General features: G+C 35.3%; 1 protein-coding gene across 4 annotated transcripts in view; it reads left to right on the top strand.

Moving 5' to 3' along the window:
* rnf130 (ring finger protein 130) overlaps positions 1–17,787 on the top strand; it is a 52,783-nt gene that overhangs the window by 32,896 nt on the left and 2,100 nt on the right. For 2 of the 4 annotated variants that reach the window (XM_065272855.2, XM_065272832.2), the window contains exons 6-10: positions 2,625–2,707; positions 9,567–9,663; positions 10,269–10,473; positions 14,373–14,466; positions 14,857–16,507. In XM_065272855.2, the coding sequence (XP_065128927.1) occupies positions 2,625–2,707; positions 9,567–9,663; positions 10,269–10,473; positions 14,373–14,466; positions 14,857–14,872 (495 nt within the window). In that variant the 3' untranslated portion in view covers positions 14,873–16,507. Of the gene's footprint in view, positions 1–2,624; positions 2,708–9,566; positions 9,664–10,268; positions 10,474–14,372; positions 14,467–14,856; positions 16,509–17,787 lie in introns of those variants that run through there. The other 2 variants (XR_010536405.2, XM_065272842.1) reach the window with 2 other exon arrangements.

The raw sequence follows: 17,787 nt of genomic DNA, 5'->3' as shown, positions 1-17,787 counted from the left end.
TATTTGCATATACAGCTTTTATAAATCATTTAAATGATTCAAGTATAGATCATCATTTATTTGTATTTATTGATTTATTTTATATATGATTTATATTTTAAAACGTAATAAAAACATATTAATTTAGAATAACAGTAAATATTCAATACAATACTATAATAAAACTGTGATAAAAGTCATTGCAATTACTGTAACATCAATTTCTTTTTTTCTGAGCTTTAACCAAATATATTAGGTTTTATGCTGACCATATTAGATTTGTTGTATTAAAATTAATACTGAAGTCCTTTAAGAGAACTAACATATACAGTTTTGTGGTCATAATCCGAAAATAATAATACAAAAATATTTGTCCATTTAAGACTGTCATTCAGGCCATCAAGAAATCAGAAATATTTCAAATAGCTGTGTAATAATTTATGTTAACATATAAATAGTATTTGATATTGTATTATAGCTTTTGTTCAATAAAAATCGTATTTATTAACATTATTTATTTTTAGTGACATGCATAACACTAGAATATCCAGCCCAGTCTTACGAACTATATAGTTATATAGTCAATTTTTTTTAATTCTTTTTTTTGTGATATTATCACGAATTTCCGCGTTTTTCGTGATCGTATAACGAATTCCTGTTTTCGTGTGATTATCACGTATTGGTTACTCAACTGTTTTGTCCTATTTTCTTACCATTGTCGCTTCGGTTTAGGGTTAGATTTACATAAAATGACATCCCTACCCAAACCCAACTCTAACCCTAACGCCAGACGACATATACAAAAATAAATCAGAAAAAATAGTATAAACCAATGTATAAAGTGACATTTTAATGCAAGCACCAAATCTAACCCTAAACCGAAGTGACAATAGCTTAAAACTAGGAAAAAGCAGTTGAGTAACAAATACATGATATTCACACGAAAGCAGGAATTCATTATACGATCACGAAAAAATAGCAGAAATTCGTGATATCACGAAAAAAGAATAAAACAAAATACGTGGCTATATCACGAAAACCTTGTGAGACTGGGTAGAGAATATCATACAGATGACATACCTAAGCACTTTATTATTGCACTATAAACCTACCCTACAAATAACAAGCCAGATAACAACACAAAAACATAAAACTTTATTGCTTGACACCTCATTTTCATTTTTCTTACTGGAAGATTTGCATTAAGTTTGATGTGTTGTCATAAAATTGGAAGAAATACAGATGATGGTCACTAATCACTTCTACCAGTAGGCAGCGTTTCCTCTGCGGTGCCGAGATTTGATTCCGACTGACCTCACAGGTCACTCGAGTGACAGATGAGCTGAAAGCAGTCTCAACATCTTTGACACACATCTACTAAATCTGCTGAAGGATTGCTCTCAACTGCAAAGCACTATGCAGTGACTACACATATGACACTGTTATCAGAGCAACTTCACATAGTTTGAAGAGTTCATGTGAGTTTACAGAACTTTACCTCCTATTAATACTCCAGAGTATTTTTGGGATCCATGTTAGGAAATCGTTTGATACAAAATACAGTCGGTATGTATGGAATGGCATGCTACCATACTACTTATACCAAAAGTATGCAGTGTGCACCCTGAAGAGTATGACAGTGTTTGTATGCATGGAGCATACAGCCAGAGTACACTGTATAAGATCTTGAACCAGAAGTTAAGCGATACCAATACATAAAATGCAAATAATGAAGATCGTGGGAGTGCAGTATACATAAGTAAGCCTCAGTCTGTTTACAGTAAAACCCAATAAGTTTAGCATGAAGCCTTGCTCTATTATGCCAATTTGAATAGTTCACCAATCATCGGTTAGATCACTTTAACTTACATGTTTGCAGAATTTAGTCGACTTTGTAGTTTCAAAGCAAGCGCACAACCTTCTTAACTGAAGCGTAAATGGTACACTTGAGAATTGCTGGACGAGATGAATTAAAGGGCGAGGTCAAAAGATCAGATCAATATGGAGTGAAATGCAGGTACTCAAAGCATATAGGTGCATTTAAAGAGAAAGTCACACCTGCTTTATAACCTTTTCTCACAGATATGTGTCATAAGGCCAGCATTCATATTTAATAAAAATGGGTCAGTGATGCTTACGTAAAAAGAGTATCCAGGACCCATGGTCCTAAAGGGAGTTGTATTGGCTTTTGCTTTGCCATCTGTGGTCTTTGGAGAGAGTTCCTGTTGTTGAATAGCACAGTGGTTCCCAAACTTTTTCACCGTGCGGCCCCCCTTGTGTACAGTGCATTTTTTCGCGGCCCCCCGAAAGAAAATTTATGACAAAACAGTTTTAAAATATAATATTTTAATTAAACAAAACATATAAAATTATACCTAGTAGTGCTGTTGGTTAGTTTGACTATTATTTTTTAGGTTTAATTACACGGAATTCATTAAAATGAATGTATTTTATAAAATGTCATAAAACTGGGGCCCCCCTGGCACCATCTTGCGGCCCCCCTGGGGGCCCCGGCCCCCAGTTTGAAAACCACTGGAATAGCACATACTGTAATGTATCCTGAAGCTGCCCACCATCATTTATTTGGGATTTTTAGTTAGATTTAGAAGGGTCATTTGTATATTTTGTGTTCTTTATATTTGCAGGAAACAGAGCCGGATTTTAATCATTGTGCAGTGTGCATCGAAGGTTATCAGCTAAATGATGTAGTTCGCATCCTACCTTGCAAGTAAGTTGTATTTATGTGTAAATTGTAAAGTGTTTGTATGTGTTTGCAAACCAATGTGTCATTTTTTTCATGTATGGTAAACTTCAATATTAAACTTTTTATTTATTGCTAGAGAGGATTTTTTTGGTAACAGGGTTGGCAAAAATATCAAACCTCATTTAAAATGAATGAACAGAAAGTTTTTCAAATTTTGCTTTATCTTATGCTATTAATGATATTTATAATGCTAAATATGCTTAAGAGATTTCTGTCTTAATATAGCTTGATTTCTAGCAACAGAGAATATAGGGCAACTATCTATCCATATCCATTGCCCACTATGATTTGGTTCTCTCCCCACAAATTTTGAATAAATGGTCAAATGGCATTTGTGGAGAGCTAGAGAGATCTGAGGTTTGTGCTGTTGAGAGATATGACTTTGTTTGAGGAAATATGGTACTGCTGTGACGGTGAATCACAGGTCCTGCAAGACCGGCCCTGCTTATTTTTAGCAGCTTCATCTTCCAGTGACCTCTAGGCAGCCGACATAAACAGATATACACAATCATACTTACAAACACAGACAAAGACAACGTATTGAAGGGATAAGACATATGTACACAGACATATACACTTTCCGACAGCTTCAGACACCATCTGCTGGCTTTGACCCAGTCACACAGCTGGAAGTCTGCCTGCTAAATCTCTTGATCATCTTAAACACACAATTTAAAACACATATGCTGTACATTAGTGCTTCCTATGGATATGTGCTTTAGTAGCCCCCTATAAATTTGCCTTAATTAAATTCTCAACTAAACATTATTATTTTATATATAATTTAAACAAAGGTGGTTTGTGTCAATTTTAGCGGCATCTAGTGGTGAGATTGTGAATTGCAACCATAACGCATATGATAGTCGCCACAGGAAAAATAGGTCATCGTCTGAGACAACGTAGGAACGAAACACGCTCTGAAGACTAGTTTGTCTGTTTAGGGCTACATTAGAAACATGATAGCGACTACTAACGGTAAAAGTAAAGATTGACTGATATGATTTATTTTTTAAACCGATATCAAATATTTTGATGCTTGTGTGCCTGATAACCGATATGCTAAACCAATTTTTATTTACTGTTATACTTCTGTTTTTGATACAATTACTACAACACTTCTGAACCTTATAATAATAACAATCACTCCCTCTTTGCATAAAATGTCTTAAATAGGGGTCTGAAAGAGTGAATAATAATAATAAATATTATACCTGGAATAATACATTGTCAGGAAGGTAAAAAAATAAAACAGCTTATATGTCAGCGTAATTGGTATTTTATGTCAGAATAATTAATATTTTGTTATAGCTTATGAAATGGCTGTTGACAAAGCACTGTTTCTATGCTTTTATCTATGTATCTATGCTTTTACTCGCGCATTAACTGTATCAAACTGTGACAGCTCGCGGAGGTAATAATTAATTCATTAATATCCACAGATATTTATTTAGATGTTTTAGCAAAATAATGTTTATCTGGTAAATGTTAATTTAACTTAGGGTAAATCTTGTTAAAATTTAGCTACACGTGGTAGCTGTTCTTCAGCCTTCAACCCAGTAAGTGAACAGCAATATGAGCGTGATTTTACAAGGCTACTAATAAGCATAAATAACAAAAATAATTATTTAATTCAGCGTTTTTAATACCACCAAGCATTCATTCATGCTGTTTTATTCATGCAAAGCTACGTTGTTATTGGGACAGGATTTTATGTATCAGTTTAACTTGCGTGAGCCTGTGAGTTTGTCTCTATTTGTTAGCCAAGCTGCATACATTGCATATCAGGCATTTATAACACATCTCATCTGCGCATTAATGACATTTATGTTAAATAAGTTGATTAATTAAAGCAAAGTAAGTGTACTCAAAGTCCTTTTAATGAAGTCGCGTCACTCCGCTGTCATATTTGCTGTGCACGCTGTTGTTGTAGTCTCCTCTCCTCCGCTGTAATAAAATGGCAGTCCAGTGCACAATTTTCAAAACGGCCACAAGATGGCAGAGTTTAACAGTCAATCCCATATTACAAAACCGATATCCGGTAAAAAGCTTTTCGGGGAAAAAACATCGGGGAAAATATTGGGAAACAGATATATCGGTCGATCTCTAGATAAAATATAAAAATAGATAAAAACGGCTCATTCTAAGGTATAAAAAAAAATACAGTTCATTATGTAAGGTCTTTATACACCGTTGATTATATACTTTTGTATATTATATTGCATTTCTGTCAAGACAAAAGTTACACACTAAAACTTACACAGTGCACCTTTAACCTCCTAAGACACAAGCTTTGGTTTGTCTTTTTTTCAGATTTCTACCAGTTATTTTGGGGTTAGGAAGAACCAATAAATATAATAACCCCAAATATGTAGCAGTGTAATTGTCTACGTTTGTGTACAACAAGTTACACAGAATTAAAGGAATAGTCTACCCTTTTGCATATTAAACTATGTTATTACCTCAACTTAGACGAATTAATACATATCAATCTTTTTTCAATTCGTGCACTGTACAGCGCGTCGTGAATGTTTTAGCATTTAGCCTAGCCCCATTCATTCCTATGGTACCAAACAGGGAAGCCAAACACTTTCCCTATTTAAAGACTTACATGAGGAGTTATACTAGTAAGTATGGTGCCACAAATAAAAACTTTTTTTTGTAGCATAGGAATGAATGGGGCTAGGCTAAATGCTAACACCTTCATAACGCGCTGTACAGTGCAGACATTGAAAAAAAATAGGTATGTATTAATTCGTCTAAGTTGAGGTAATAACATAGTTTAACATGGCAAAAGAGTAGACTATTCCTTTAAGTATTATGGTGCAAACACCAAAAAATTATGATGTCCATGTATGTGTACATCCAGGTCTTAGGAGGTTAAAAAAACTGTAGTGCTTTTGAATGAAGTCATACATAAACCAGTGCCCTTTCTTTTTTCTTTTTTTATTCTTCAATTCACAATTATGCAAAACATATATTTCTGCTTTCTCTAGTAGTGTTAGTTTTATCCAACGTAGTATCTGTTATTCCTTTATAAAATCTTCTTAAAGTCTTCCATGGCAACAATATTCTTTATTCATCCTTCCTCCACTCTATATTGTTATCCTCTCTTATGCTCTATGCTCTCTCTCTCTCTCTCTCTCTCTCTCTCTCTCTCTCTCTCTCTCTCTCTCTCTCTCTCTCTCTCTCTCTCTCTCTCTCTCTCTCTCTCTCTCTCTCTCTACATCTCTCTACATCTCTACATCTCTGTAAAGTAGCAGTAAAACGGTAATCCTGAGGCTGGTTAATTGCATTGTTCTCTCTGTGGTTCTCTTCGTACGGCTGAATCGCTGCCTCACTTCAGTCGGATCAAATAACACACTCATGATCCAGTTCCTGCCTGCATTGCCTCAGACAACTGCTGGCATTCAGCATCTCGCCACTCTCAAGCTCTTAGCCGTGATGATAAGGGCTTGGGTGAGAAGCGTAATCTTACAAAGCTTTAAAGAAGCGCAGCTTTTAGTGTTTGTGTTTATGTAGTGGTCTGTTTACTTCTGTATTCTAGTGTATCAATGTTTTTGCATTTAGAATGTACATCCTTTCTCTTCTGGGGAATCAGACAAAAACTATTGTACTGATGACTGAGTCATGGGTCTGTCCTATGTCCTGTGTGAAAATCATCTCTACCTATAACCATAGCATAAAATTGTTCAAGGCTGACATAAATCACAACAAGTCATGCCCCAACATCATGTACTGTATCAATAGGAAATACATCACACGAGAAAGAATGCGGGTGCTCATCTGGTGATTCATGAGGTTGTTTGGATACCAGCGCAACCCCGTGTGCACTATACGGTAGTCATACAATATGTATGGATATTCAGCATTGAATATTCACAGCTTGTTTAGTGCATACTGATTCATGATTAAAGAAGATGTACTGTGCATTGTGGTATATGTTTGCTCAACCAATGACGTGACCAGTAGTGGGCTATATTTTTGGTCTGACCAATAGGAGAGGGGGAAGTGTTCAGGAAACTTATTTGTGGATCTGTTTGGTGATGCTAAAGACGTGCAAACTTGTTTTACTCATTAAAGGCACAATATGTATTTTCCGTTCCTAGGGGTGGATAACATGGTTGATGGTTTGAAGGATAATGTAATGAGAGAGTTGTAGATCAATCCAACCGGACTAACATGTAGTCCGGATGTTATAACTAGGGCTTTCAAAAGATAAATCGCATACAAAAAAAGGTTTGTTTGCGCATAATATATTTTTGTGTGTATTGTGTGTAATTATCATCTATTTATAAATACACACATACATGTATACATTTAAGAAATTTGTTGATGGATATATTTTTATTTATTTATATATAATATAAAATATATTAAAATCTAAATAAATATTTATATACATGTAAATGTTTCTTAAATACAAATATGCATGTTTGTGTATTTATATATACAAAATAATTCCACACACTGCATTCATATAGAACTTTTATTTTGTTTGCTATTAATCGCGATTAATCTTTTGACAGCCATAGTTATAACGTAAGTTTGCTGCGCTGCGGAGCACAGATCGATGAACGTATGACATTGAAGTATCATATTCGCTCTTGTTATACTTTACTGTCAAACGCAGATCAGTCTACACTGTGAAATCGATGTTGACACCATTGACAGGGAAGAAGGAAGGATGCTGTACTAGTTAAAATTGCGAAATGTAAGTTCACCAATAAATAAATATATATAACACTGTGCTAGTGACTTTATGATATTTTATTACATATTGTGCCTTTATATATAGTTGATTCTGGTCTTACAATCTTTATGAATGGAAAGTATGTTAGCGTGTGATATATATAAACTGTACATCCGAACCAGCATCTCTCTTTATCTCATTGCTCTTTACCTATGTAAGTATCTATGCTCTCTAAGCATGAGAGGCTCCTTGGCCACAATCAATAACTCATAGCATAAGTAATGGCAGTACACTTGACCTAGCCTTTACCATTCAATTTACGTCCCAGCGTATTATCTTCCCTGTTTCTCCCATGTCTTTTCTATGGGGTGTAACCCTCACTTCATGGCTCTATCTAACCGTTGTACTGAAATATGTTCATACCGATGCATGTTAAGCGACACGAATCTTAATCGCATAGTAACTGTAAAATAATACCGATATTAGGCCCACACACATAGCTTTGATGGCATGCATCTCTTTAGTACCCATTGTGTTGCAAGTACTCTCATCATTAATTCATTTGACCCTTGTTTGCGTGTTCTCCATCAAAGCAAATAAAGCTTTGTTGGAGTTTGTCTGCCTGCTTGCCTGCTAAAGGATCATTTCATACTATCCACCACTCAGTACCCACAAATCACAGTGTGCCAGAGGCACTTAGCATTATATGACATCCTTAGATAACCTCTCTTACATGCATTGTTGCAGCTGTGCAACTCTCCTGTCTAGTGGATGTGTTTGTATTGTTGGTGAGATAAGCTAATTGGTTAAACAAACGTATTATATTATTAATAAACCTTAAATATGTTCTTTTCAAAACGTAAGTGAACTGTCATTCGTTTATCTGTCTTTAAGGAGGCCGTTACATTCAAGCAGACATGAACAATGTATACTTTTGGGCCTATGAGGTCTAAAACAAAGAAAAAGCATGCATAGTTTTCGGGGATACTGTAGGTTGCTGTTTAAACGTCACTGTTTTGTTGTTACTCAAACTGTCTGTCTTTGAGACAGATTTTTGAGATCTATGCATATACCTGGCATTATGCATTACTTTAATAACAATGTTACATATGGGTATTACAATTATCCCTTCTCTCCCCTATTAAAACATTCCTGAAACACCCCAAAGTTAAGGAAATACTGTTGGGCTGTGTCCAAAACAGCCCTCTATACCCTTAAGTAGTGCACTATTTAAGGGGACAGCCATTTTGTAGATGTGTCTGAAATTATAGTGGACATTATTGAGTGCATTCAATCCCACTATGCTCTGGAATAACATGTTTACAACCGATGTACACTTAATGCCTAGCCGCCCCTCATTCACTGTGAGGCGCTCCTGCATCTCGACACAAGATGGCACCCGCAGCGGTTAGTATCGGAATTCACTCACGGACTAAATTTGTGAGTATAGGGGGGCTATTTCAGAAACAGCATTGCTCTTATGTACTATTTAAAGATGCACTTGGGAAATGTTGGGCTGTTGGCATGACATCTTTTGGTGTGTTTGATGGTGCTCAGATTAATAAATGCCCAACATCGACCTAATCTAGTGATAAATAATTCTACCCAATCTTCAGTGCCACAATGACTGTCTTGTCTTTAGCATGAGCCACAGTGGATGGCTTGTGCAGAGGAGCTCTGTTATAAAGAGGGTTTCCGCTGTTGCAAATCCAGGGTCTTTCCTAAAGTGAACACAGCTCAGATTGTGTGGCAGCCGGATATGGGGAGGTGGAGACGAGACTCAAAAGCTTTCTGTGAAAGCTCACGTTGCTCCATTTGAAGTCCACCGGCTTCATGCTTTTAATTTGCCTTGCTCACTTTCTCTAGTCGTAATGTACATGTGTAATGCATTTCGATGTGTAATGGCCATCGTAAAGCAATGTTTTAAGAGCGTTTTCAAATCTTCATTGTTGCTGAGGAAAAGTGTAGTGAAAAAGGCCTTATTATGTGTTTCATAATTTGGCATTGTTGTAAATGAAAATGATTTCAGAATATTCACAGAAATCTAATCTTTGTTTTAACCAAATATGCTGTATAAGATGTTGTTTTAATTGGGATTCATGTTAACAAATGAGTTCCTTGTTTCTCTTTCAGGCATGTCTTTCATAAAATGTGTGTGGATCCATGGCTAAATGAGCACTGCACCTGCCCTATGTGTAAACTCAACATCCTAAAAGCCCTGGGAGTTATGGTGAGATCACACACAGACTTACACATTTTACATAGTTTTTTGCATAAATGCATTTATACTTTTCAAAGATCGAAACTATAAACCGAATCTCAAAAAATTTGCTAAATTTTCCAGGAGAAAAAAATAAACAATTCTTATGGTTAGTTTGAATCATGTTTACCTTTGGGAATGCCCCCAAGGGAGGTGTTGTCAGATTTAACTGACTTCTGGGAACAGTTTTGTACCCAAAGTACAAAAACAACAAGAACATGAAAGTCAGTGGGCAGCAGGAGGTTAACAAGACCTTGTTTGCATGATCTTTAAAATAGCAGCATGTTATGATTGAATGACTGAGATCTATATATAGACATTACCGTAGAAAATTAAATAGATGTTTTGCTGGATGCAACAGCGCACACAGCAATTTTATGTCGTGTCATTTGGCTTGCAGTTTTGTGTGCGTCAGGGTTTGTGATTTGTTATCTAATACTGCCCTCTGCTGGTTATATTTATTATTTCACACTGATGCTACCGCTTTCTGATGTCATAGATAAAATTAAGATAACACACATTCTTGGGGTGTGATAAAACATGTCTATTTTACTGAGACATTTATGTATTTGCAGCCTAACCTGCCCTGCGTGGACAACATGGCTTTTGACATGGATAGGATGTCCCGTAGTCAAACGTCCAGTCAGAGGATGGCTCTGATGGATCTTTCCTCTGAGACCAGCATCAGTCTGGAGCCCCTACGGCACTCCAGTTCCTCCCAGCTCCCCTCCGATGAAGAGCTCATCCCTCGTACAGGAGAGATCAACATCTCTGTTACTAGTAAGGACAGAGCTTTATTTTATTTTTTTATAAAGCTGAAGTGTGTAATTTCTGCACTACTAATATCACTAAACATAAACACTGTTTTCAGGCATGCTTCTTTAATGCTCTCCCCCACTTTTATTCACTATTATCGTTTCCTCAAAAAGTCGTGTTAGACTTTTTCAGTGATAGACAAGGTCATTAAAATTCTGTTAAATACCTATCATTTCATAATTTAACAATAATAAGACATTTAAGAGCTTTTGTTGCGTTCACATTTTTTAATTTAATTATAAAAAGAAAATGTATTTATAAAGGCTGTGCATCACATGTGATCCAGTGAAGGCATGCCTGCTTATTTAAATGATGGTTCATCCAAAAATAAAAATGTCAAGGTATCAGTGGCAGAACTGTCAATTTAAGTTGGAATAGGAGACAGTTTTGTAATAAAAGAAATGAAATGACACACTTCACCTTTAAGTTTATCACCAGCTTTACAGTTCTTTCTGTCCTTCATTTCTTCCTTAGTGGCAATGGGGGGGGGGGGGGTAAATGTCCTTTACCTGTGTGCACTGACAGCTTCACTCCACCTGTTGTTCAGGGACATCTGTGTGCTGTGACTCATGCGCTGCTAAGACACAGTACTGAAAGCAATTTCTTCTGCCCTTTCACTGCTATATATAGTTTTCACAAGTCACAAGCTTGGTTTGCATTACAGATTTGAACAAAACTCGTGAAAAGTTTTCTCACTTCCCTTAGCCATTTTTTAATGAAATAAGACTCAGGTGTGTTAATAATAGGGAGCGGTCATATAAGAGGTGATTCTGGGAGGTTATCAAACGCAATTTCGCTTCTTTAAAGAATGATAATGTGAATACAGGTGACCTGTAAATGTGATAAACTTTTTCCATTGCAGATATACAGTATATGTATTATTTTTTATCTCATATGAGTGTAAAAACGTGACATATTTTCAATTTGCAATTTTTTATTTGCACAATTTGAAGGTTAATGGAAACGCAATTACTGTTGAATTCTGGGAATTTTAGAAACCTACCATGGAAATTACATGGGAATTTGTGGCAAATAATTTCCTTTAATTCCTTAAGTTTCCAACAATATTCACAAAATCCCCAAGCTTTGCAACCCTGTGTGCACGGGGTTAATAAACTACTGAAGATCCTCATGTTTCGTGTTCATGTTTCACGTGCAAAAACAGTATTTTTCACACAATTGACTTATCTCTATACTGCTGTTTTCACCGTCCTAAAAATGGGCTGATGTCTTTCTTGTTCTATGAAGTCCCTCCTTCAGAAATACTGTAGTCCAAACCGGCCATTAACTGTAGGCTTTGAATGGGAAATTCTGTTAAAGAGTAACTAAACCCCTGGTCAGAGCCTGACTCCACCCACTGGCAATATCTGAAAAATGCAAGAAAAGTGGGCAGACCCCAACGGAGATAGAGGGGACGAACTGAGCTCGTACCAAGTGTGTGGTGAGACCGTAACAAGGGCGTGGTGACCTTGAACCTGCTTACGTAGGGTCGTACCGCTTACATCACGTCGTACCGTAACATTAAACAGGAAAATTCAACTGCAGTAGCCACCGTTCAACCTGAAGCACTCAGACGTTTTTACACCATATATTGTAGCATTGAAACACTTTATACACAAATGTCAAAAAAGTTACTTAAATCAATGAACAGCACTAAAGCATCATTCTTACTGATTATTAACTAAAAAAAGTTGGTTAAGTGTTTAGTTACTCTTTAAAGAAAATATGTCACCTGGCAGTGAACTTTAAACTTTATAATTTGGCTGGTATTATTTATGCTCTAACAGCAACATTACACACCAACTAAAGTTGGAAAAATGGGATCAGGAAGAACGTGACCTTTAATAGAGAATGTCAAAATATAAATAATTTGTTGAAAATTTGCTCTTTTTGACTCATTTTGCCAGCATGTGTCACAAATGATGCAGCAGTAAACAGAAATGAGAAAGAAAATGGTCTTCTGAAAGGAAAATTCGTATACACAACAATGGCTTATGGTTCTGTTGAAAATGTAAACAGGCTGATGTAAACATACATTTGCATACAGGATCTTTGTCCAAACATTGTTGATTAGAGTATTAAAAACTTAAAGGAGTAGTCCACTTTAAAGATGGGGTCCATTGACTTTTTATAGTAGGAAAAAAATACTATGGTAAGTCAATGGGCCCCATCTATAAAGTGGACTACTCCTTTAAAGGTGACATAGAATGATTGAACGGGTATTTATCCTTGTTCTGTGATGTGACATGTAGACAAACATTTTTTTGTTTGGGTCTGTAATGCCTTAGAAGCTTCCTAAAAACCTCTCTCAGATAGCTCTTTTAGGGTGGGGGATTTTAAACAAGTGGTTTTGCACGTATTTGGCTCCCCCTAGTGGCTTAACTTGCAATCTCATTACTGATTGGCTGACTTTGCTGCCACTCAAAAAATGTAGCCAATTATTTTAAAGTGGAGGGACATTTAGATGCCTGTGATGTCATAAGCATCAGTTTTCCAGATTGGGCCGTTTTCTGGCTGACATTTCTAAAATAGGAATTTCTATGAGACTGAGATGTTTAGGATGTTTAGCACTTTTTGTATGTTCGTGAATGCGGGTAGACTACCATTATTCAACAAAGACAAGGTAAAAATGGTTTTTCATTCTCTGTCCCCTTTAAAAAGTATTAATTTAAGGTAAATTTAAAACCGATAAAAAGTGTGATTAATTTGCGATTAATCCGCAGTTAAATCATGACAATCATGCAATTAATCTAGAACAACAGCCCTAAAATACTGTATTAACAGTCAAACAAAATTATTCAGACACCACATATAATTTTTTATATTTTTAATAGTGGGTTCAGGACACTAAAATCAATTAAGGATAGCAAAATAAAGTAAACTGTAACATATTATACCTAAACATTCATACAGTGGCCTACCAGTATAAAGATTTGGGACCTGATCAGGTTTTCCTTAAATTATTTTCTTTCATTGCTAATGCAACTTTTTACACCACCAACGAAACCAAAGTAAGCATAAACTGGTATGATCTAATTGTGTACTTACATTTAACAGCTGACAGCTATTCAACCCACTGTAATTCATTTGTGAGACATTTTAACAGAAGGATGGCCAAAACCAGTGAAATATCAAATACTTGAAATCTTTTCATATTTTATTACCATTTACTAAACTATAGCAAATAAACTGTGATAATGTGAGAAATGTTGAAGGTCTTAATAAATTTTGTTGGATTATATTAAGACTTACTGTAGAAACAGATGTACGGTAATGATGCATTTATTAAATCTCTTTTATTATTTACAGAATATTTGTTCTGATACCGTGTGCTTAAAATATTCTGTTAGCAAGATTTTCTGGGCCAGAGTTCATTTCAGTGATCATTCAGGCGTATCACTACCTCTGCAATATGTTTTTCAAAAGGCTTGTAGTTGTTTCTGAATCCCTAGAGATCCATTTTGCAAATTTTTATCAAATATTTCACCTTAACATCTATTTCGTTTTATGTATGCCAACATCACTTCTAAGAAATGTCAGGTACTCAGCTGCTTCTGCTTCCTGTCGAGTTAACGTCCGTCAGACGCAAGATGTTGCTGCTTAAAAACAGCTTGCTAAACCAGCACTAAGTGTCTGACTGCTACATTCAGTCTGGCTTTCTTATTTTTACCCATCTTGTTTGTGCAATCTGGATCATTGCTCTCCGGCGGTTTCCTCTGCTGTTATATGGATATGAGACGTGTTGCTGTTTCTTCGCAACTTCACCTGTCTCCAGCTTCCACTTCTCTTCGGCTTTCTGTGTCTGATGATACCTGGCCCGCCTACAATCGAAAATGACCCCTCCCCTTTTACTCTGTTAACAGAAGAGTGGTTTATTGTTGCCAGCTTTGCCGTGCTCTCTGCTCTCACACTTTGTTACATGATCATCAGAGCCACCGCCAACGCCACCACCTATGAGTGAGTATGGGTTAGCTGTCTAATTGAAATGTTATACAACACCTTCACACAACTAGTTACCTCAGTACTACAGACTAATATAGCATTGCTAAATGCATTAACAGTGAGCCACTGACTGCTGCACAGCCAGATTTGTCTCAAAAGTGTGTATAAAGCTATACTTCAAGTAAATATAAGTCTAATACATAATATGTATGTAATAAGGCTCACATAGGTCATCTTACTGTTTTATAATCAGAATGATTGAATACTTATAGCTACAGTTTTATGTTTCTTATAAACAGGAATTTACAGGCTCATCTAAGTGACTTTTATGTAGTGTAATGATTTTATTTTGTAATTACGATGTGCTTTACTTGCTTAACCAATTGTAAATCTGATCTTTTACAGCCTGACGTCAGAATAAAGAGGTTTCCTGGAGTCCTAAATGAAACACATCCTTAAATCTCACTTGTGCAGGCTCACTTCTTGAACATTTATTTGTATTATTATTATTATTAGAGATTTTTGTTTTTAGACTTTTAGGCAACTCACAGCTTTACACTGGATGATCTTGCTGTTTTACTGGGAAACAATTGAAAATGTGTTGATTAAATATAGCAACTTGTTTGTTTAGATGCATTAGTATTTTACTTAAATAAATGTACTGTGAATTGCAAATTGATAACATGTTTTTTTTTTAACCGTGCTGTAAATAACATTTTGAAACACATCGGATTGTGTGCGTATTAAAAATGGTTTATGAAAAAGTCTTTCTTGTGGTAAATGGTACATTGTTGTTTGATGTGTGTGTTTAAGATGACTTGAGCAGCAGTCCAGACAGAAGACTTTTTATTTTGTCTCTCTTATGTATGGGGGAATTCTGCAGAATGAATTAACATGGCTGTATCCAAAATAACCCCATATATACCCTCATTCCCTACATATATATGATATAGTCCAAAAGAATGAGTGAATGGAAACTAGTTGGGGAATACGGATACTAAGCAGCGGAAGCACAGTTGGTGCTATTTTGTATCGAGAGACGCAGAAGTTTATTTAGCACGCTCTTCACCCTGAAGGTATAGACACTCATTATTGCAGTGCATTATGGGATTGAGTAAGTGCACTCGATAATGTCAACTACAGGTATAATCTCAGACACCATAACAAATGGCTGTCCCCTCAAATAGGGCACTATTTAAGGGAATACGGAGCTATTTTGGACACATAGTAGCTGCAATTTGTTAGCTAAATATGGTCAGATTAACCAAATATTATAAATGAGCATAGGATACACAGTGACATTAGGACACCTGCCCTGTGCAGATGTTTTTTTTCTTGCCCCTGCACTCTTATTTTGCTTGGTTCTGGAGGAATTCAGACAATCACTAGTAGTTCAGCTCATCCTGTAGGTACTCCCAAGATGTGTACAGTGTTGTGCATGACAAACATTCCTGCAACCTGTTTTATGTCATGTGTGTTTATTTATTTATTTGAAAAAGGAACAATGTACGTATCGACATTCGTAACAAATGCAAATGAACCCCCGAATTCGCCACAGGCTAGTTTTCATCGCCAGTCCCCTTGCCAGGTGTTATTAGGCATCCTAAAATAGAAACTAAGCAATAAGCAAAAGGTAAAAAAATTATAGTATGTTAAAATCACAACCAATCAAATGAACAAGTGATATATATACAGTCCCTCCACACTGCGCCTATTGTGACTCTATTTGTATTCGATTTCAAATTAATAAGGCCAAGTAAAGGTGGAGGAGCTAAGTTGTGTATAAACTAAGCAAGCATTTCTGTATTTTATGAGGTTTACCCAACTAAGCCATGGATAATTTTTTTAAATATGGCAATGATGGTAACGAATTGGCTTTTTATCTAAAATGTTAAGAGCTTGTTTGTATAATGATTTCAGTGGTTTTAAAACAGTCGAGTGTGCGTTGGACCAACTTATCAAACAGTAAGTGATGTGAGAGAGAACCAGTGAATGGAAATATACCTTAGCTGCCTTAGTTGATAAGTGGTTTCTGAAATGAGCGGTTTAGAAATGGTCTATCCTGCTTAAAGGGATAATTCACCCAAAAAAATGAAAATTCTGTCATCATTTACTTTTTCATTTGTCTTTGTTCTGATGAACACAAAGGAAGATATTTTGAGAAATGTTTGTAACCAAACTATTCATGGACCCCATTCACTTCCATAGTAGGAAAAATAATACTATGAAAGTAAATTGGGTCCACAAAAGGTTTGGTTACAAAAATTTCTCAAAATATCTTCCTTTGTGTTCATCAGAACAAAGACATTTTTACAGGTTTGTAATAACAAGAGAATATTCATTTTTTGGTGAACTATTCCTTTAAGGAGCATTTAACGGTGATCAGTATTTAACGTTTTCTCTGCCATTGACGAGTTATCTTGTCAATTATGAAAAAAAAAAAATTTCCCGTCCAATGACGTTTTCCTGCCGAGTTTTTACAGTAATCTGTAATTCTGCTATTATCCAATAGATTGCATTTATACCCATTTATACAAAACTAAAGCAAAAATGAATTTAATTAATTTAAAACTCAATGTATGTTTTGATAATCGTTCTGAATCTGATCTTTAACAAAATTCCTTTACAAAAATGCAATTATTTAAGATTTTTGCTTAAATTTTTTTTTTTTTAAGAAACCTACCCAAAAGGTTATAAAAAGAGAACAAATGAAGATAGGATGAAATGTTTTTTTTTCTGGTTTGTTTGTTTGTTTGTTTAAAAGCAGAGGGTCTTTTCCTTTATTGAATATATTTGTATGTTTATATATTTATAGAATTTTTTTTTCGGGAAGGCATGTTGCGAAACTTTTGTAAAAATCAGAAAAAATAAGGTGGCGGGGATATAAAGGATATAGCCACTGTTATATTTGTTTATATACACTAGTCAACATTTGAAGTGGATCAAAACCTTTTATAAATTTTTGAACAATACCCATTCTTGTCTCAGGATAACTTTTATGAACTTTATTGGTCCACTTCAAATGTCGACTTGCTGAATTGCAGTATATGGTAATATACATTATATTGTAAATTATATAAGTAAATAAGTTTGGGTTGTGATGGTTAACATAAAAAATTCAAATCCATAACTTGATTTTCAACGATTAATTATAAAAACGAATATTTTTTTCCACAAAATGCAATAAATCCATGACTTTTTTTCAAAATTCTATGAATCTATTCAATCAATGTATTAATTTTTGCCATTTTATATTTATTTAGTTGAACAGTTGTACACACTGATTAAAAAATAAACATTAATGGCATTAATCAAAACACTTACTTTGTCATATTA

This window comes from Paramisgurnus dabryanus, chromosome 16 (assembly GCF_030506205.2).
Source record: "Paramisgurnus dabryanus chromosome 16, PD_genome_1.1, whole genome shotgun sequence".
Taxonomy (NCBI): domain Eukaryota; kingdom Metazoa; phylum Chordata; class Actinopteri; order Cypriniformes; family Cobitidae; genus Paramisgurnus; species Paramisgurnus dabryanus.
Note: the sequence above shows the minus strand (reverse complement) of the source record. Positions and strands in the feature narration are given on the sequence as shown.